Below are 22038 nucleotides of genomic sequence, written 5' to 3'. Positions count from 1 at the left end.
CGAATCCTCCGGATAATCGAATCATGCAAAAAACGAATTTTCTCTAGGTAAACGTAAATTAATTATGATTTGCACTTATTTATTAAACGGTTTTATCTAGATTGACCGGTTTGTATGTTTGTGACTTTGTAACTTTGTAACATTGTCTGTAGCGCTGTACCACATTAATAAAAATTTGACCCCCTTCTTGTTGACCGATTGATCTGAAATTTGGAACACATCTTTGATTCTACTGTCATTATAAAACAGCGTATCCCATGATCTTGAAAAATTCAATTCGACCGTCGGTAAAAAAAGGCTGAATGACTCGACTTGGAGAACACAAAACATAATAAACAACATAATTTCAAAAAGGTCGCCACCACTAAATGACCGACTATGTATTTTTCAATCCCCTTAATATCGGTATCAAATGAAATGATTTGATTAATAGAATACAGTACATCATGAAAATATTCCGAAGAAAATTAGGTATGAATAAACGTTCGATTTCCATTATTCACAGTTAGTTGTTTCATCATATACCCCACGTTTTGATTTTATTCTCATCATTACCCTAGATTAATGAAGGAGTGGATGTGATAACTACTAACTGCTACTTGCCTAATTAGTTTCTAGCTTTTAGCACATTAATCCATGGACAAGCCATGGCCGCTGCTAGGCCAAATTGAATTTTTGAAGATCATGGAATACGCAGTTTTTTTAATGACAGTACAATTAAAGGTATGTTCCAAATTTCAGATCAATCAGTACCCCGTTCCTGGGGTAAAATTTCAATTAATGTGGGACAATCCTACAAACACTCAAACATAGATACAAACAGGGCAAGCTGAATGAAACCATTAAAAAGTAATTAACATTTAGGAACTGCGGCAATCTGGGTTTTCGATTTTTCATGATCTACTGTGTTCTACCAGTCGAGCACTTTCATTTGATATCCATATTGATGGAGTTCTGAGAAAATATGTAATCCGCCATTTTGAAGAGGCCGCCATCTTGGATTTGCATTTTTCATAAATAACTGTGTTCTACTAGTCAATACCTTTCATTTGATATCCATATTGATGGGGTTCTGAGAAAATATGTAATCCGCCATTATGTAGTGGCCGCCATCTTGGATTTGCATTTTTCATAAATAACTGTATTCTACTATTCAAGCACTTTCATTTGATAACCATATTGATGGGGTTGTGAAAAAAAAAATATATATATATATATATGGCGCCATCTTGTGGTGGTGTTCATTTTGGATTTGAATTTTTCATAAATAACTGTGTTCTACTAGTCAATACTTTTCATTTGATATCCATATTGATGAGGTTCTGAGAAAATATATAATCCGCCATTTTGTAGTGGCCGCCATCTTGGATTTGCATATTTCATATATAACTGTGTTCTACTAGTCAAGGGTATCAACATATTGGCTATCCAATATGGAATAATTATACAAATTATTCAAAATTTTTGAAAATCAGAAATTAAATACTCTGGATAATCGAGTCCGACCTGTATATTCTGTTTTTCAGCAAACTTGCGAGAACCTTGCAAATATCGACATGCATTTTGTGACGTGATGAAACGTACTTATCCAAACCATGAAGTAGTGAATATATTGTTTTCGCAACCATTAGTACTTCTATACTTTGTTGGAATTAGATTTTTTAATATTTTGTACCGAAATTCCTATACGCGCAGTTGACATTCTAGTATTTACCCAACCAAAATGACAATATCTTAACCACCTGTCAAATCATCAAGATGAGATTGTATGACTGTTTCGGACGGGTTTTAAGTACGATGCCGAAAGGAAAGTTTTTGGATGAAACTGAGCAGAGATTGATTCGCGTATCAAGCTACTGGGCGATAGTGGAGAGGTTCAACAGACGAGAAACATTTGTAAGAAATTTTCAAAATAAAGGTCCCAAATAAGGTATACGTAAGAAAAAACGATTGTGAATTCATGATTTCAAACCGGGGTCGGAATCGCATTACACCCATACCTCACTTTACGGCCTAGATACTTTCCACGAAACTTGGCCGCAAAGCGAAAAGCCGTTTAAAGAATCAGTTGTATATCGACGTCGAAAATAGTTTTTTTGCCGTTATAGCGAAACATTTTAGACCGTAAATCGAAAACATGCCTTAATTGAAGAGGGCCGGTATGAGGGTATATAGCTTGGAGAGACTGGAACGCCACGGGAATAAAGCAGGAACTTGACGTTCCCATATCGAAAAGATGCGTATCTCAAATTTTGCGAGGATCTGTACATTAGGTTTACGAGGGCGGTCCGATAAGTACTTAGTCTCATCGCTCGATGGTTTCAGTATCGTAAGAGAGATTACTTATCGTATAGTACATTCTCGTAAACGGCTACTGTCAAAATTTCAGCCGAATCCGACTCGTAGTTTTGTTTTGACCGTGTGTGAAAGCGGGCGTGTCCACGGATTTCAGAAAAATGAAAAAAAACACGGTCAAATTGGTCGAACTGCTGCGCGTATTATTGGCATGATCTTCGAAAAAATTCTCAGGTTAAGTTAAGCAGGAACTTTGGAAGAGGCAGTCCCATAGTATGGGCTGTTTTTTTTTAAGAAGAGGAAACACACTTATAGCAACATTCCGACAAGAATGAATTCGGAAACCTATTTGGAGCTGCTGGATATTGTACTGATACCGTTTACCGAAGACGTAATGGACGACGCTTCATCTTCCAGCAAGATGATGCGACCAATCTCGTCAGGAAGAAGTCTCTGGCGTGGTTTTCCGAGAGAAATATTCAGGTTTTGGACTGGCCAGCTCTTAGGTCGGACTTAAACCCTATTGAGAATCTTTGAGGGATTCTGGAAAGGCATGTTTACAGTGGCGAACGACAATTTGGAACAGTTCGTGAACTGTAGACATGTGCTAGAGATAAGCGGAATAAAATTCCACAAATAATGGTGAAATGTGGTCTTCAAGAAAGCCATTGCAACATTAATGGGCTCACTAAAAACCTTGAATACTTCCTCTAAATTTAATTTAACGGGTTTTTACCCCAAATTTCAACTTTTTAGTTTTACAATTGATCCGTTTTTTTGTATCCAAATATTAAATGACTTAATCACTAACACCATTTCGTTATAAAGCAATCGAGTTCAACGGCCATGGTTCGCGTTGTATTTGTTGGATCAGGGAAAACTAGCTTCGGGAACTCACTTAGCGATGCGTTGTTAGTGGGACGACGACATTCTTGACATACATTTTCGATTTCGCATGTTTATAGTGGTATAAGTGGCGGATGCGAAAAAAATTACACGTAGGTACTTATGCATTATGGTGACCGGTCGCTGCATAGGAGTTTGTGGTCACCTAGCAGTAGCGGATTCGGGCAGACTCATGAGTAGTATACAATTACTTATGAAGATCATGACAATGATTACCCGAGGGCAAGCAAGACTTTGAAGTAAAATGTTTACTTTCAACAATTCTATCACGTACAAAGATTTTACGGATAGGCGGATTCCGATTGCGAAAATGGTGCTCGAATTCGCTTCCAGTTTTGGCAGGTCTTTCTCCTGATCTCCTTGGCACTGAATCATCTGTAAATCGATGGGACCATCAAAACTTGCGTTATAAGTTGGCATTAGAAGTGTGTGACAATATGAGAAAATTTCAACGGCATTGGATATAAAATTCTCTACTGTAGTATTTTGGACAGATTCCACAGTAGTGTTACGCTCTCCAGATCCTAGAAAACCTTCGTTGCAAACCGCACCTATGAAACCTAATCCGCAACTCATGGATCGCAATGGCTCTACGTAGCTGGGAAAGATAACTCCGCCGATCTCATTTTCCGATGGAGGTCCTCGAAAGAAATAGTCAGAATCAAGTTGTGGGAGCATGATCTTGTAACGGGAAGATAGATCAAGGTGGCCGGCTCATGTTCCGCAGGAGAACCACTGTCCGAGGAAATTTAGCTAAAAATAATCCAGTCGAACTATTTGACCGTCAGGTTTTCGTCATACCCGCTTCTGCTTGGTGCAGTTGGATTCTGATTCCATTTTTGCAACAACTTCCGTGGAAATGAAAAACGTCGGAACGTCTGCATCGTGGCGAGCTCCAAAATGGCAAAGTAGTTCTTTTAAAGCTGGTTCAAGCTGACACGTTCCCCAAAGATTTAAAGCGCCCGAAAAAAAGGACAATTGGTGTCAGGAAAGTACATTTTTTTATTAAGACCGTTTTTAGTGATTTGATCCGTGTTCGTGTCCGGTTGCGTTTATCTGACGCGTCAAAAAAATGTGAAACGACAAATCGTCATCTCCGAATTTCATCATTTTACACAATTGCTCCATTTCACCAACACCAACATATGGCGGAATTATGGTCACACTCATTGTAATCCTTGATGAATTCTGTTCACTGAATGGTCGGTGAGCTGTTTGTAACGCCATTTGAAAACGCTCCGAACGCAGATCTAACCCGCAACTCATTCAACAATCGATTAGCCAGCTGCCAGCTGCAAAAGTGACTACAAACGTAGCCTTTATCTGTACAGGTGACGATTTTAGTTGCCTTATTTCCCCCAAATCTAGTCATCGAAGATGAGTACGAAAGCTGGTGTGCGATATGGGCTCGCTTTTTTAGGAATACGCCTCATCATATGTATTCGGACAATGGTACAAATTTCATCGGTGTGAAGAATGTTTTGCATGAAGTCTATACTATGCTTCATCCAGAAAAAAAAATCAGGATTTCCAAACATCTCTCCGATGATAACATCTGGCACCTGATTCCCCCTCGCACTCCTAACATCGGTGGTCGCTCAAAGGCCGTGGTAAAAGTAACTAACCAAAACCCACTTGGTTTGTCAACTTTGTTTCTTGCTGATTTCCTTCGAAGAGCGAATCTCCATTCTAATAAAAGTTGGAGGTAGTATTAACTCCCACCCGCTATTACCGCTTCAAAGCGATCCCAGCGACTTTTCAGTTCTAACTCCGGCACATTTCCTGATGAGAAATATGATCCGTCCACTGTCCGAAATCGACATCCGTGAGGTACCTCTAAATCGTCTCAACCAGTACTAGAAGCTTCAGAAGTTTGTATAAAACGTTTGGAATGGCTAGCGGAATGCGTGTTCAAAGAAGTCAAACCATCAATGCAGTATCAACCCGTTCCGCTATCAGAATACCGTTGGAGACATTGTTATCGTCAAGGATGAATTCCTTCCTCCAGGTCTCATGGTGGCGAAGTGCCTCCAGGGCCTGATGGAGTTACCCGAGTCAAATCCCTTTGTCAACTATGCCTTTTGAGTACCAGGGTGCCCTCCACAGTACTCTATGCCCTTACTGATTATGCGGGTAACTGATGCAGCCGTTCTTATTTATCGCGCAACTCACAGGGCTTCTATGAACGATCCAAATAAATAAACCTTTTCGGGTTCCGTCAGCCTCTCCCTGTCGAAAGAAAACATGAGTGACTCTATGGGTATAGAACAGGTTGCTATACTGAGTGACGCACCTGCCGATGTTCAGTCCTGCTCCTCTTCCATCCTCACAGCTCCGACCTGTTGTTAGTCACCAGAGATGAGAGTAACGAGAGTAACTTCACTACAAAAACTGGATCTAAAGCGGTAGACCCAGCTGAGTTCCTTACACCGTGGAAGGAAAACCTCACCAAGACTCAAAAGAGGAAGCTGAAGAGTCTGGTTGCAACTCAGGTAGCTGCAAGGGAAGCTCGGGAGAAGGCACTGAGTCAGCATTTCTCTGGACCAACAAAACCGCATCGAGGATCGGAACCGCCTAGTAGTGATGAAAATTGATCCTCATGAAACCGAAGCAGTATCTCTCTCCCCGGAAACGAGCGGGGTCGAATGTGCAAAAAACAGCCATTCATTCTGCACATTAATGTGATGCTAGTACGAAGACCGTTACTGAAAGTGGAATCTTCTTTAGGGATGCATCGGAGCAGATCAAAGTTGGATTTCTCTCGGAAGACTATTCCATTACCGACCTGGTTGGCTTCAATTTACTTTGCTTTCACTTGAAGTGTATTTGGGAATGAGGCCCAATTTAAAGAATAAAATGCACGGTTTTCAATCGTTCTGCGCGAGTGGAAAATTGAAAAAAGTGGTTTGCTGAAAATAAAGGGTGTGTCACATCAAATTGCATCACGGAAAAAACGCTGTAGAAATTCGCCCAGTAGACCGATCCTTTTGAAAATTTTAGACAGTAAAATAAAAAACTATTGAACAACTTTTGGCATTTTCTTTTTATTCATACTTCGAGCCCAAGCCCGTATGCTCGCACCTTCCTTTTTACCCCGTCCATAAGGTTCTGTACAACGTCAGGTTGTAGTTTTTTTTTAACAGAAATCCATTTTCTCTTGAAGTCCGCCTCCGATTTGACAACTTTTGGGTTCTTCCGGAGGGCCTGCTTCATAATCGCCCAATATTTCTCTATTGGGCGAAGCTCCGGCGCGTTGGGCGGGTTCATTTCCTTTGGCACGAAGGTGACCCCGTTGGCTTCGTACCACTCCAACACGTCCTTTGAATAGTGGCACAAAGCGAGATCCGGCCAGAAGATGGTCGGGCCCTCGTGCTGCTTCAATAGTGGTAGTAAGCGCTTCTGTAGGCACTCCTTAAGGTAAACCTGCCCGTTTACCGTGCCGGTCATCACGAAGGGGGCGCTCCGCTTTCCGCAAGAGCAGATCGCTTGCCACACCATGTACTTTTTGGCAAACTTGGATAGTTTCTGCTTGCGAATCTCCTCCGGAACGCTGAATTTGTTCTCTGCGGAGAAGAACAACAGGCCCGGCAGCTGACGAAAGTCCGCTTTAACGTAGGTTTCGTCGTCCATTACCAGGCAATGCGGCTTCGTCAGCATTTCGGTGTACAGCTTCCGGGCTCGCGTCTTCCCCACCATGTTTTGCCTTTCAACGCGGTTAGGAGCCTTCTGAACCTTGTATGTACGCAGGCCTTCCCGCTGCTTGGTCCGCTGGACGAATGAACTTGACAAATTCAGCTTATTGGCGACATCTTGGACCGAACTTCTCGGATCACGTCTAAACTGCTTCACTACTTGTGATCTTTTTCACTGACGGAGCATCCATTTTTGTTGTTCTTCACCTTCCGGTCGATGGTTAGGTTCTCGAAGTATCGTTTTAGTACTCTGCTGACCGTGGATTGGACGATTCCCAGCATCTTACCGATGTCCCGATGTGACAACTCCGGATTCTCGAAATGAGTGCACAGGATTAATTCACGACGCTCTTTTTCGTTCGACGACATTTTTCCAAATTTACGAAAAATTGACAGTGAAGCATGGCCAACGTGATCTATACACTCTTATCTGATTATAAGCGAAAGCTGAAGATATAATTCCTAAAAATTAAATTTCTACAGCGTTTTTTCCGTGATGCAATTTGATGTGACACACCCTTTATATCCCACTTTTAGGAAGGCAAGCTTGCAGCCCTGATTAAAATCCTATAGAGAACCTCTGGGTTACCTTGGCTGGGTTGATTTACGCTATCGTTCTTTGGATTGATATCCTTCTCAATCATAAGATAGTAATCCGGGTGTGTGGGGGCGAAATGTACATGGTAACAAATTTTGGAAACAGTCGACATTTTTTGGTGACGTTCACACAGTGCACTTGTATGAAACGGTATTGCATTAATGAATTACCGTTTTGTCTCATATTTCGAACAGTCTCAAATTCTTAACACCGATAAATTGCGATAAATAATTGGATAATGGAAACACAGACATTCTTTGAGGCATAGGCTTCATTTTGACATCATTTACAGGTATCGATACAGCCTATAATTTATAATATTAAACATTTGCAAAAAAGTGACAATCGAAACCAATGAAAAAATGTTTGCGTTAGCAAATTCCGTAAAAAACAACCATCGTTCATTTTTCAGTTTTTGTAATTGTTTAAACTATTTTGTTTGTTGTTTCCATGTTGGGTGCTACAAATGGTAAAAATCTACAATGAAATAAAATTATATTTTATGCATTTTTCACTAAAATTCGTGTTCGGAATATGAATCAAGTTTCTACGCATGATTCAAATTGCGAACACATAATTTTAAAATGTGAATTTACTGAACTTTAATGTCATAAATTATTTAATATTCAAAACCCTGACATTCTTTGGGTTATATACTTTCATTTTAACATCATTTACAGGTATCGATACCATTATAGCGCCCTTGGTTCCGAAACCATGCAAACTATAAGAAACAAATACAATCAATAATCACTAAATCAAAATACAGTTTTTTTGCGAGCATAATATTTTTCGAAAAAGATAATTGACTGTAATTTGATATATCGATCATATGAATCAGTCCAGTAGTTTAAAAGGAATGATTTAAAAAAATGCATTTTTGCTGTTCGCAATTTGAGACAAAAGTGTTCGGAATATGAGTTAGTGACAAAAATGGTGTTCGGAATTTGAGATAAAAGTGATTAAACATATTTTTAGTTTTTCACCATGAATCAATTTCATTGTAGTCAAATTAAAAAGAAGGATCTATTGAATTCAAAAATCAAATTAATTTCGCGAAAGAGTACCATTTTGAGTAATGAGACACTGTTTAATGGACATCAAAGTTTAAGTGTTCGGAATATGAAACGGAACATCGGCTGTAGATGGTACACAAAAAAAAATCATACAGTCGCGAACACGATCATCAATTAAATGTTTATGTTTTTTTTTTTTTTCTATCGAACGTACATAGAAGAGGGGTCATAATATGCTATTTTCTTTTTTCCATTCCTTTCATTCCGGTCCATTTAATTTTAGTTAGAATGTCATTTGATTATCAATGATGGAAATGTTAATTCTTCAATAGTATGAAGGGATTCTTTAGTCAAATACGAATTTAACTATTGACGATCAGTTTACAAAAAACAATGCCTGCATAATACCTCAACAAATTAGTAGCTAATCAAACAAGTCTAATCAGCACAAATCTTCAGAGTTGTAAACTAATCTACCCTTCGTTCAATAATGATGTCACACAGAAAATTACCATTTGACCATACTATTTGGTGAAATAGTCCCTGTTTGGCTCGATCAGCAAAATAATTTTCAGAGTTAATTAATAATCATCTGACGGTACTTACACGATTTGCTCATATCAAAGCAAACGTCAAATTCTCCTCTACCAATTACAAAAGTATCGAATGAGTGTTCTAAGCGATGAACGCTCCCTGTGTTGTTTGATTACAGAACGATGAGCGTCAAACGAATAAAACGAGCAAATGACGACGTGACGATACCACATTTTCAAATTCGGATGTCGATTGAAAGGTTAGTTTATGATGTTTATTAATGGTATAGCACATCCACAAATAGGTCTATGTTGGTGGCCGTTAGCAAAGACTGACCGCAACACTTAAAAACCTGTTTGAATTGTTGCTGAATTGAATTATTGGAGTGATTCGAAATGTCATACTAAACAGCAACAATGGATTGGACTTGTAATTTCTAGTACACCATTTGTTTTTAATTTGTTTTGTTTTTAAATTCGGATGTTCGGTTAAACGAATGTCCGCTCAATACTCATGGTTTGTTGACAAAAAAATCGTATTGTTTGCGGTTGCAATGAATACATGGGTTTGGTTGCAATAAATAAAACATGAATTTTAAGAGCAGAAAAAGAGCCATTAATTATTTTATGTTCAACTAACTAGAAGCTAAATAGGCGTCTCTATTTATTTAAATTGCCGACAAAGAAATATTTCCAAAATATCTCCGAAAATATTAGACTTGGAATTTGTTGGATTTTTTCATCGAATATGACCCTCTATCACCTCTTGAAAGAATTCGGATCTTTTATGTGAGAAAGGTGATTCCCGACTTTAAGGGGCTGAATCAAAAATTAAATTCCTCTTTTATTTTCAAAACACAAAAAAAATATATGAATAAAATACAAATAAAAAGAAATTACTCGATTATATACAGGGAAACGAAATCGGAGACAGTATTCGAGTCCGCCCTGTGATTGAAAATGTATAAAAGGGTGAAAAATTAGAAAACTGTTTTAATTCTATTATGTATCCACCAAGCTTGTGATGTTCAATTTTAAGGTTCGTGTTTTTGTAACTTAAATAAAAGGTGAGTTAAAAAAAAACCATCAATGAGTGAAACAGTTCAGTTAGCGCTCATCTTCCGAGCCAAGCAGACGCGTTTTCGCTTAAGCTAAATCAGGAAGTCTATACAAGCTAACTTTTAAATCGTTTCGCCGCGTTATTTTCGTCGCCGAGCAGTTGTGTGTTCCCGCATACTACGGCTCAGTGATGGTACACCGCGAAAATACATTCCGCATAGATTATGCGATGATGCCGCGCAAGCCGGACTACACGAAAGTACAGAACTTCATAGGAACTATTCTGGGCTTGAAACCAGGTGAAGTGACGAGAATCCAATGTAGCCGAAGTCTCGGATGTGCCTTCGTGAAGGTAGTCGATCTGGCGCTGGCACAAAAAGTTTGCGATGAACAGGACGGAAAACACGAGGTGACAGTGGAAGGAGGAGTGAAGATTCTCCTACGAATAACGATGGAGGATGGTGCAGTGGAGGTCAAATTATTCGATTTGTCTGAAGACGTGTCGGATGATGCCATCACTAAATTTCTCTCCACATACGGTGACGTCATCTCAGTGCGAGAGCAGGTATACGGAAATGATCAGCAGTTCTTTTTTCCGGGTATCTGCACTGGTGTCCGAGTTGTGAAAATGATCGTGAAACACAACATAGAATCATGGGTTGTCATCGAAGGCGAGTTAACGCTGCTATCTTATTTTGGCCAACGTCAAACATGCTGACATTGTCGTGAATTCATCCATGTCGGAGTGTCATGCGTTCAGAACAAGAAGCTGCTCGTGCAAAAATCATACGCTGATGCTACGAAGCAGCCAGCGGCTTTGAATGCTAAGCCAACTGCGAAACCGCATGTCCAAAAAACAACGATACCGAGTCAACCTACGTCTGTATTGCGGCATCCGCCGCCGAAGAAGCAGAAGCAGCAGCAAAAACAGCTGCCGATGTCCGTACCAATCGATACGCAATCGGAAACACAATCTCCACCGCTCACTATACCTATCATACCCATATCGGGTTCGAATCAACCATCGGATAGCAGGTCGTTGCCCAGCACATCTGGTCAACAACCTCCTGCTAGTGGCGAAGTGATCGACGGACCTGCTAGTGGAAAATCCGATGGCAACGAGCAGACTTCAGAAAACCTACGCTGTGTTGCGCTCGAATTAAATTTTCATCAGCGTGCGCTGAAAACAAACTTCATTCTTGGCACGAAGCGCACCGAACTCAAAACAAATGAGCCCAAAATCAGCACGGTGCAGAATTCACATACTAAATTCCCCCTCATTCTATACCCACACACACATAAAATTCTAGCGCCCGTTTTGTTTTCGCTTGTTCTAAGCTTAGCAACAGCGCACCCTCATACAATCCGCATCAACAGAGAAAGCAACGCAGAAAGACTAGATTCGAGCTGGGTTTAAAATTGGGAATATAAGCCGGTGTATGGATACGGTGCAGTGAGGATGTTCGAACTCAAAAGCGAACCGTGTTGACAACAGAACATTTGAACTTTGTTTCGGTGTGCGTTGATTCGTCCGGGCGCAGGTGTGCGCATGGAGAGAGAGTTCAACTGGGTGCAAAAAAAGTGTTGCACATCAGAACTGCGTTCAATTCCGAAGACTGCCAACGAGACAGACGAATCGGCGAAACGCTCAAGAGCACACCGCCAATGCAGGAGACGACGAGAAGACAGCGACGACGAAAGGGAGCAAAACAACAAGCAATGCCACTATAAACATCAACACGATCACCAACGAAACAAAGCTAAATGCGCTCCGAACCTTCTGCAGAACGATGGATCTCGACATCGTCTTTCTTCAAGAGGTGGAGAACGAGCAGCTCTCCATCCCTGGTCACAACGTCGTCACAAACGTCGATGAGTCAAGGAGAGGGACGGTGATAGCGTTGAAGGAGTATATACGCTTCTCTCACACGGAGAAAAGTTTGAACGGAAGACTTATTGCTCTTCGGGTTGAAAACACGACATTAGCCAATATCTACGCACCGTCTGGCACCGCAATGCGTGCCGAACGAGAATTTTGACGTAGGACTACGTCTTTCATTTCTATACCGGGGTGTAAAATCAAAGTTTCGAAACCGAAATCGTTACACCGGAGACCGAGATTTTGAGCGTTAATAGCTCTTAAACAACTGAACGAAATGGTATAATAAACACTTCATTCGAAAGATAAAATGTCTACGCTTTATATACTTGTTACTTTTTGATCCAAAAACTTGTTTCAATAGCCTTAAAATTGTTCTCAAAACAGGCTATTGAAATCACCAATCGGTATATAAGCGAGCGCCGCTCGGAAAATCCACTCAGTTCTAATTGAACAGCGATTGGAGCATGTTGTCGCTGTTGTGGTGAAGCTCTTCGTGTTTATCATGAAAGCGCGGATGAACGGTGTCACCAAGAGCCTGTTTGTGCACCTTAGGCCAAAAGGGAATCCATCAGGAGGAGAGTGATGCCACAAACGGTTCCCCGGGAAGACATCGCTACACACACATATACACGCGCGGAATTCTTTCCGTTTGGATGCCATTCAGCATCGAGAAAGTTCCGGAAAGATCTAATCATTTCTGGAAAATAATCTGCCAGTTCCTCTGGGGATTTAAAAATACATTCATGTGAAAGAGTTAATTTTAAGGTTTACTAACCATATAACACAGCGACCATATACATTTGATTTTGTAATTTTTCAACTATGTGTAATTAGCAGGAAAGCTTCTGAAGATTATTCTTCCCCATCAGTAGGATATTTCCGTATCCAATATTGTATGCGCACGCAATCGATTATTGCTCAGTCGCCGAAAGTTTCGAGCTCAGAGAGTTCATTCCCCTCTAGTTTGCCTTCCAAATTGCCATCGTAAACCACACCTTCTCTCGATTCAATCACACACAAAAAACATACTTAGGCGATATTCTGGTGGTGAGACGCATTCATTTTTCGTGGGGACATCGACAAGACAACATCGTTGCCTAACGTGCTGGACGAGGTGGACGGCGAAGGATCGACACATACACGCGTGGAATTCTTTCCGTTTGGATGCCATTCAGCATCGAGAAAGTTCCGGATAGATCTAACTGCCCGTACTGCCAGTACGTACCCATCGGGTACTGAGCGATGCGCAAAAGTGTTCCAACGAAAGGCGCTCAATTTTCGAAGCCACTCTTTCTCTGAATGACAAAATTGCTCAGTTGAAAGCGAATAAGGTAAAAGGGAAGCTGATAAGCTACGATCTGGATCATGCTTTCGATCGTGTATCTCTTTCCTTCCTTCATCGAACTATGCGACAGCTGGGAATAAATCCAGGCTTCGTTGACCTGCTGGCACGAATCGCCGAACAATCTTTCTCTCGACTGCTGATAAATGGGCACCTCTCGCAGCGCTTCCAGATCAAACGCTCCGTACGGCAAGGGGACCCGATGTCTATGCTACTTTTCATCATCTATCTCCACCCTTTTCTGACGAAACTAGAGCTGCACTCATTAAGAAATCTCAACCTACAACAGAAGATAATTGCATTAAACACCTTCATCACGGCGAAGATTTGGTATGTGGCATCAATTCTTACGCCGTATTGCGTTCACACGGCGAAAATAACGTCGATCATGGGATCATTCCTGTGGCGTGGACTACCGGCGCGAGTCCCAATGGAGCAACTGGCGCGTGACACCGAATCTGGTGGACTAAAACAGCAGTTACCAGCCTTTGAATGTAGAGCGCTGCCATTGAATCGTCACATGCAGGCAATTGGATCCCTTTCCTACTACCGATCCCTCCTGAACCAAGCTATTTCTCCCCATGCAGACCTTCCCTGCCTCAAGATAATATTCCAACAAATCCCCCTTCTCCCCCCACTTGTTAGAGCAAGTCCATCCAGTGATCAAATACATCGTATACTCTTGGAGAGAACCGAAGCACCTCGTGTTGAACGGAGAAATCCGGGCACAGATTGGAAGAGAATTTGGAAAAATATTGCAACGAAACAACTATCGTCGAGTCAGCGAAGTAGTTTATATTTATTCGTCAATGAGAAGATAGAGCATAGAAAATTAATGAGAATAATCCAGCGAGCGGATGGCGAACACTGCCTACACTGTAATGCTGCGATAGAAACGCTGCAACATAAATTTAGTGACTGCCCTCGCGTAGCACCTGCCTGGGCATACATACAACTGAGAATAACAGAAATACTCGACGGATGGCAACGACTGTCATTCGAGGAACTAATGAGACCTCCGCTGTTAAACATAAGACCAAACAAACGAAGTCAAATCTTGAAAATTGTAATACTATACATCAACTATGTTAATGAAACTAATAGCAGAATCGATGTTGGTGCACTTTCATTCTATTGTCCAAGCAATGTAAATGTAAATTTTAAGAAATGTTATGTACATTGTAAAAAAAAAATCCTGAAGGTAGAGACGTTGACAAAGGCGTCTCTGTTTATTTAAATTATCGTAAAAAAATGTGTTCTAAATATATTTGAAAATGTTAGACTTAGAAAGGTGGTCGTAATGAACATTTTTATTCGAAATGTTTCGAAGAATATTCATACAAAAAACTAAATTGAAAAAAACTGAGGTTTTGAAAAATATTCCTTGCTGAATTATAACACCTTTCAGTATTTGAGGAAAAATATTTCATGTATTTTCAGAAAATAATGAGGAAAAATTGTACGTTGAGGAAACTTCAGTTTTGAATTTAATTGGATTCATATTTTGAAAAAAGGTAAAAAACAAATCCGTGTCTATTTGAAGTCCAAATGATTCTCTCGTACTTTTCCACATGTGCCATTCCGCTGTAATCAACCGTTTTCGAGTTATAAACATTTCTGAAATACACATATGTTCTTTCAAGAAATTAGTTTTGAGATATAATGGTCATTTACCTGTGGAGAAAACCTTATCTCCTGCATCGAAGATGAAGAAAGATTCATTCAAATTGATGTGGGTCACGCAAAATAATTGTTCTATCAGGCTTCATTTAGAAATGTTCATATTATAGTAATATTTTAAAATTATTATAAGAATTTCCAGTTTGTACTTTAATGGAGCTGACCCTAGTAAAATATCCGCAGCGATTGGTGCCGAGGTTTTCGCGTGCCATGCGTTTCTATTGTAATAACAAAAAAAATTAAAATGACCTTAGGAACTGTATTTGTGGTGCAAAAGAGGGGTTCAGGGGAACATATTGCACACACTATGTTAATTTCTGAGGTAAACTAAAAGATAAACAAATAAAGTTTCACTCAAATTCGATTGAATGTGACCTTTGCATTCTTCCTATACTGATTGCGTTGATTAACCATGGATGTTTGTCTATGTTTCTGACATGTGGGTATCAAATGGAAGTAGTATAAATATGAAATGTTACACGTACTTTAACATTCATGATTTTTTCACAATCACTTGAGAAGGAAATTGTGCTTCAGTTGCTCGCTTTTCTTTCCTGTTAATTGGTTATGTTTAAATTATAGCAAAATGTTGCGATCAAAACACGTTTTTTTTCTATCCACAAAACATTCTCAGTATTCTGCTTCATCTACTACTGCTACAGGACTGCTGATGCTTATTCTGAAGCTAACTATTTTTATTTTTTCCGTTGCTGGTGGTGTTATTACTGAAAGCAGTGTTATTTAATGGTGGTTGAAGTTGTTGCTGCTGTTTTTGACTGTGTTTTTTGGCTTGTTGCGGTTGTGGTTGGAGTGATTTATTTGCATTTGTTGTGGCTAGCAGTGGTGGCAGAGGAGGTGGCGAAGGATTTACTATATCCGCTGGCGCTTGCAGTGTTGAGGAAGTGGAGGAGGATGTGTTGGAAGGGATAGAGTCGGTTTGTGGTAACGGTGGCGGTGGTGTTTGCAGAAGCAGCATTTGTGACTGTGATTTACTTTTGTTATGCTTTTTTATCTCATAATTTTGTATGTTTTGCATTTCAGCAGGCGATAGTTCGCAGCTCAATTTTCTGCTTTTGTGGTTGGGTTTCGTATGATTGTAGTAGTACTGGGCCGATTCGTACTCATTACGGCTTTCGTGCTTGCTATTGGGTTTTTTCGACTGTTTGAGGCTCCCAGATTTTGAGGAATAGTGATAGGTGGCATAGTGATTGTGTTTGTGTTTGTGTTCACTATCTAGACTGTGTTGGAAGTGACGGTCGTGTTGATGGTGATAATAGTAGATATCGCGATGATTACTACTATCATTGCTACTACGACCACTCGTGACTGGCAAGTTTCGTTCCCGCTAGGCTACATGATTGCCAAATGTCCGAAGAACGGGCATCGTCTATATTGTTGGAATAAAAAAGCATAAGAAAAGACGGTAATATTACATAAACTGTGACACATCGGAACCGTTTTCATCGAATCGATTTTATATTCGCTAGAACAAAGGTTAATAACAGAACAAAAAACCAACCGAACATCTACAGAAGTCATCTGGCATATGCCACCGGACAGCATACGAGGCGACTCCATTTGTTGAACAAACAAAGGTCTGTAACCGAACCAATCGCTGAGTAACTATGAACACTCTACCAATAATGGAGGAAGCGAACGAAAAAATTCACATCTGGTGCATCATAGCAAATTTTATTCAGTCGCGAATGAACAGGGAAAATGCTTTTATTTTTTGTTTAAGTTCAATTTGAATAAAAGGACAATGCTTTTTTGAATCACGAATCGTTAATTTTTCACTGTAGAAAAACATGCAAACTCTTTTCCGAAGCGGTGTCTGTGTACAGTTTTTGTACGTCAGCTGATTTTATTTTCGGGAAAAGCAAACTAAAAAAACGCAGTGTTTGTTTAATTATTTGTGGATTAAAAAATGAAAGAATAAAAATCACAGCATGCCCATGGGTGCCTTCGCTTTGCGCTTTGTTTCATTTGCCTCCCGGATAGATTGCACATTGAGTGGATTTAATACTCGATTACCACCCGCTTTTTGGTCATTCTCTGCGAACATTCTGTCGGTTAATTGTGTTACATTCAAAACATCCAATGAGAAAACTTGGATGCATTATAGCGATGTAATGTAATTACGTACAATTATGTACATCTGTGGTGAGAGCTCCTGTTTCAGTTTTTTTCTGTAACTACTGACAAACAAACTTAGTGAAAATAACAAAGTATAATGCACCCGCTTGAATTTGAGTGCTCTGTATGAAGTATTTAGATTATGATATAGGGTACATTTGACGTGTCAAAAACTCATGAACTCGATTGACTAATGGATTTTTTATGCAATAGAAAGATTACATACAGTACATTGCTCCAAACCAATAGTTGTTTTTTTTCAAATAAATGTGCAGATTGAGATCTAAAAAACGTTAGCGAGAATTATTATATTAAGTAAGTTGAATGACTTTGATTCGTCCAGTCGAAAATATGATTATGTTCGTCCAGTTTTTTTAATGCTCTAATTCAGCGCATCTGTGTCAAATCAGGTATTCGAATGTTTCAATACATATAAATAAAACTGTCTTTTTCATGATTTACAGTAGTTTTATAGTATATTTTTACGGATTCACATGTTTTAAAGGATTGTAAAATCCAACTTCTATTGGTGTCAATGCACCCCTTATTTGACTATTAATCAATCACCAGATGATTATTTGGCACGTATTCAGACCTTTTCTGGATTACAATACTTACAAATATTGTAAACATCACGCTTGCACACCTTTTGTATCAGATTTGCATAACTAAACCATGTAATAAACGCATTTCGATGAGCTCAATTCTTATCATGAGTTGTCCGATTCACTAATGTTGTTTTGTCCACGTGATTTCGATGGCAACCGCTTGACGCGCTGCAGTTTGTTTATAGTGTCCTTCGCGCATAGCAGAAATAATGTTTCTCTGTGTTGAGTGTGTTGAGGTGAGCCCTTTTAAAATGCCCAAGAAAAGGCAATATTCTTAAGAAAGCCCACATTATGAATGGACCAATATGATGACAGTAAACTCAAACAATGAGAAATGCAACATCTACTTGAAAATTCGATTCTTTTCATTCAAAAATGGTTATTTCTAAAACCGGACAAACCATGATCATTTTTTGGACAAACCATGATCAGAGGTGGACAAGCCAGGATCATAATTTCTCTTTGAGAAAAATCGTTAAAAAACATAAATATTTGAATAATTTCAACGCCTTATGGTAGTATTAGCAACTAGAGACTTGGGGTTTTTCAACAAACCCAAAGTCGTATTGATTACATGTGATTTTCATGAAGAAAAATCGATTTGCATTTACTAGTTGCGTGAAAACACCCTGAGCAGGAACAGGTGCTAATGTAAACAATGTTTGCAATTGGACTGCAATAGACCAACAGATATCTGAATGCGAACGGCAGGCTTCTTGATTTGGCATTCTTAAGCCTACCAGACCAATTAGACATAATCGAACCCAACTCGCCTCTATTGGCAGTGGGATCCACCGTTCGTTCTGCTATTCGACGTGGACAGCGACGATGAAATAAACGACAATCCTCCTACGATTTTAAGTTATGTAATTTCGCACAGCTGAAAATGGCTCTGGAGGCTGTTGACTGGGAAACTCCACTGCAAACCGGATCAGTAAATCAACAACTTTCAGCTCTAAAGCTCTACGCAGTGCTTAATGATAATGTGCCTCGCAGAAAACGTTCATTCAGCTCAATGTCCAGTAAACCGTGGTGGACCCGTGAACTCCGAAACTTGCGCAACATTCTCAGGAAAGCTCGTCACCGATTCTTCAATTCGAAGTCTACAAACGATCGAAACTACCTCCAAGTGATTGAACTACAGTATAAAACAACGCTGTCAGACACCTACGGAAACTATATAGCCACTATTCAAGCCAAAGTTAAGCAAAACCCGGCGTGCTTCTGGGACTTTGTGAAGAAAAGGCAATCATCCACTCGCATACCACGTAGTGTGAGCTTTAATTGTGCCCAAACCAACTCAATCGAGGAAACCGCAAACCTTTTCGCTACGTTTTTCGAGGGCGTGTTCAGCAAAGCATCACCCGTACCAAGAGGTGACTGTTTCGCTCATATTCCTGCGTACAACATCGACCTCCCTGTCATCCAGTTTACCGAAAACGAAATTGCGAAATTGTGAGAGCTATCGACGAGTTGGATATCAAAAAAGGATGCGGGATGGAATACCTCCCATACTGCTCAAGAACTGCTCCAAACAGTTAGCGGCTCCGATTACACATTTATTCGACCAGTCACTTCGCCTTTCCGGATGCCTGGAAAGCTGCTTACATAGTTCCCATCCACAAATCTGGTAGCTGCAAGATGGTGGAACATTACCGTGGTGTTTCAATACTATGTTTCATTGGCAAAGTATTCGAAAGACTGGTGCACAATGTTTTGTATAGCGTGATGTCCTCCATCATTTTTGAAGGCCAACACGGATTCATGAGGCGTCGATCCATAACATCGAACCTCATGTGCTACATTACTGCCTTGTCTTGCGAAGTAGAAGAGAGACGACAAGTTGACGCAGTATATGTTGATTTCGCGAAAGCATTCGACGCGGTTCCGCATGTACTTCTCATCGAGAAGATGAAACACATGGGATTTCCGGATTCACTTACGAATTGGATTTCCTCGTACTTGTGTGACAGAACCGCATATGTCGCCCTTTACTCAACTCGATCCCGTGTCTTGAACATCACGTCTGGAGTAACGCAGGGCAGCGTTCTTGGGCCGATGTTGTTCAATATGTTTATTAACGACGGGCGCAGCTCTGGACAGTTTGGCGGGTTCATGTCCTTCGGAAAAAATGGACAGAATTGGCCTCATACCACTCCAGGACACTTTTAGAATAGTGGCATGATGCCTATTCTGGCCAAAATAGCGGAGCTTCGTCGTGCTGCTGCAAGAACGGCAAAAGGCGCTCCTCGAGGCACTCAGATTTGTAGATCTCGCCATTTACTCGCCCTTTGTCACGAAAGGCTAACTCCTCAGTCCGCAAGAGCAGATGGCCTGCCAAACGAGATAATTGGAGGCGAACTTCGACATTTTCTTCTTCTTTAATTTGTCGTCCACATCGAACTTGCTCTTGCCGGTGAAAAACTCCAACCCGGAATTTTCTTAAAATCGGCTTTTATATACGTTTCGTCGTCCATCACACAGCAGCCATATTTTGTCAGCATCTTCACGTAGAGCTTCCGTGCCCGAGTTTTAGCCGTCGATTGTTGCCGCTCATCGCTGTTTGGGAAGTTCTGTACCTTGTAAGTATGTAGTCCAGCTCTCTTCTTTACATTCTGGACGTAGCTCTGCGACATGCCGATCTTTTTAGCCAAATCACAGCTTGAGACGTTTGGATTTGCTTTAATCATCCGCTTCACCTTTCCCTCCGTCTTTTTGTTCTCCGGTCCCGGTTTTCTTCCAGCTCCTTTGCCGTGGTCCAACGTCAACCGCTCCTGGAACCGCTTCAACACTCTGGAGACGGTTGAATGGTGAATGTTTTTTTCCCAACTGCCGGTGCGACAGGTCAGGAAATTCCAGGTGTTTGGAAAGAATTTGTTCTCTCGACTCGCGTTGGTCCACCTCCATTTTCGTTGAATCGAAAAACACGACTTCGAGTTTGACAGCATGTAGACATTACCATTTACGACCTTGGAGTCACAATCGACTCCAAACTCAGATTCGGTAAGCACGTGGCCGCTACAACCGCGAAAGCTTTCTCCGTACTAGGCTTCATACGACGCCACGCAGCGGAGTTTACAGATATACACGCACTGAAAACACTTTATTGTTCGCTAGTTCGTAGCACGCTGGAGTATGCTGCCCCTGTTTGGATCCCCTTATCACACTGCTCCTGTTATATCTATCGAGCGGGTTCAGAAAAATTTTTTGCGCTTCGCTCTTAGGCTACTTTCTTGGGACGATGCTACCAACATTCCTCCGTACCCGAACAGATGCCAGTTTATAGGTCTGGAAACACTATCAGCTAGACGAGTCACGATTCAGCGATTATTTATATCCGATATTCTCAGACGATCTATGGACTGCGCTGAATTGCTCGCACAGATCCCGTTCTACATTCCTCCTAGACGATTTCGGAACTCCCCACTATTAGCAGTGCCATACCATAGAACGAACTATGGCTATAACAACCCGTTCGATTTCTGCCTTCGCCAGTTCAATTTTATTTGTCATGAGTACGATTTTAATCTGACGAAAAACGCATTTAAAAATAGAATAAGAAGTTTGCCATAGTTATTAGAAAATTACAGTTTGTGCGAATTGTTGTTCTACGGCGTCCGAATTCAGTTCAAGAATCGCTGAGGATCTTCCCGGGTTGGAAATTTGCTTGACATGCCTTGGTATTATATTTTTATTTTTAGGTTTCCGTCTTTTCTTTAATGTGCTTATGATATCAATTTATGTCTGCAACAGAACCAGTTCGTTTTATTTTGCATATTGGTTCCTGATGTGCTTTGTTAAACTTTAAAAATTATCTTAATGATAAATCGTCCTGCTCAAACCATTGTAGGGGTATGAGGTGGGACCATCATCATCATTATCTGAAAACGGAACACAGGATAAGCTTCAGCGATGAAGAACTGACAACGATGAAGGAATTGGTTGATGCCCTCGAACCAGTTCTGGTCGCTGTTGAACTGCTATGCCGGATGAACTGCATTCTTTATGAAGCTGACGTCGGATGGCAATTTATTCTAGAACAGCTATCGGAGCAACCATCAGAGATTCCGAAGCAGCTGCTTGAAGCCCTGATTGAAAGATTTGGAGAAAAACGTTTGGTATATGCAAATTTGCTCGCGTATATGGTTAATGATTCTGCTCGTGGTCGTGACACAACGTCATCTTTCAAACGTCAAGGATTGCATTGATCAAGCAGGTATTGATACAGCACTAAAGGGTGTGTCACATCAAATTGCATCACGGAAAAAACGCTGTAGAAATTTAATTTTTA

The 22038-nt window shown here is 40.5% G+C and overlaps 1 protein-coding gene across 9 annotated transcripts in view; it reads right to left on the bottom strand.

The window, feature by feature from the left end:
• LOC129775044 (irregular chiasm C-roughest protein) overlaps positions 1–22038 on the bottom strand; it is a 354255-nt gene that overhangs the window by 14242 nt on the left and 317975 nt on the right. The window contains exon 13 of one of the 9 annotated variants that reach the window (XM_055779227.1): positions 6699–16390. The exons of the other annotated variants lie outside the window; for them this stretch is intronic. Within the exon in view, the coding sequence (XP_055635202.1) occupies positions 16349–16390 (42 nt within the window). The 3' untranslated portion in view covers positions 6699–16348. Of the gene's footprint in view, positions 1–6698; positions 16391–22038 lie in introns of those variants that run through there. 9 annotated transcript variants of the gene reach the window in all.

This window comes from Toxorhynchites rutilus, chromosome 3, assembly GCF_029784135.1.
Source record: "Toxorhynchites rutilus septentrionalis strain SRP chromosome 3, ASM2978413v1, whole genome shotgun sequence".
Taxonomy (NCBI): domain Eukaryota; kingdom Metazoa; phylum Arthropoda; class Insecta; order Diptera; family Culicidae; genus Toxorhynchites; species Toxorhynchites rutilus.
Note: the sequence above shows the minus strand (reverse complement) of the source record. Positions and strands in the feature narration are given on the sequence as shown.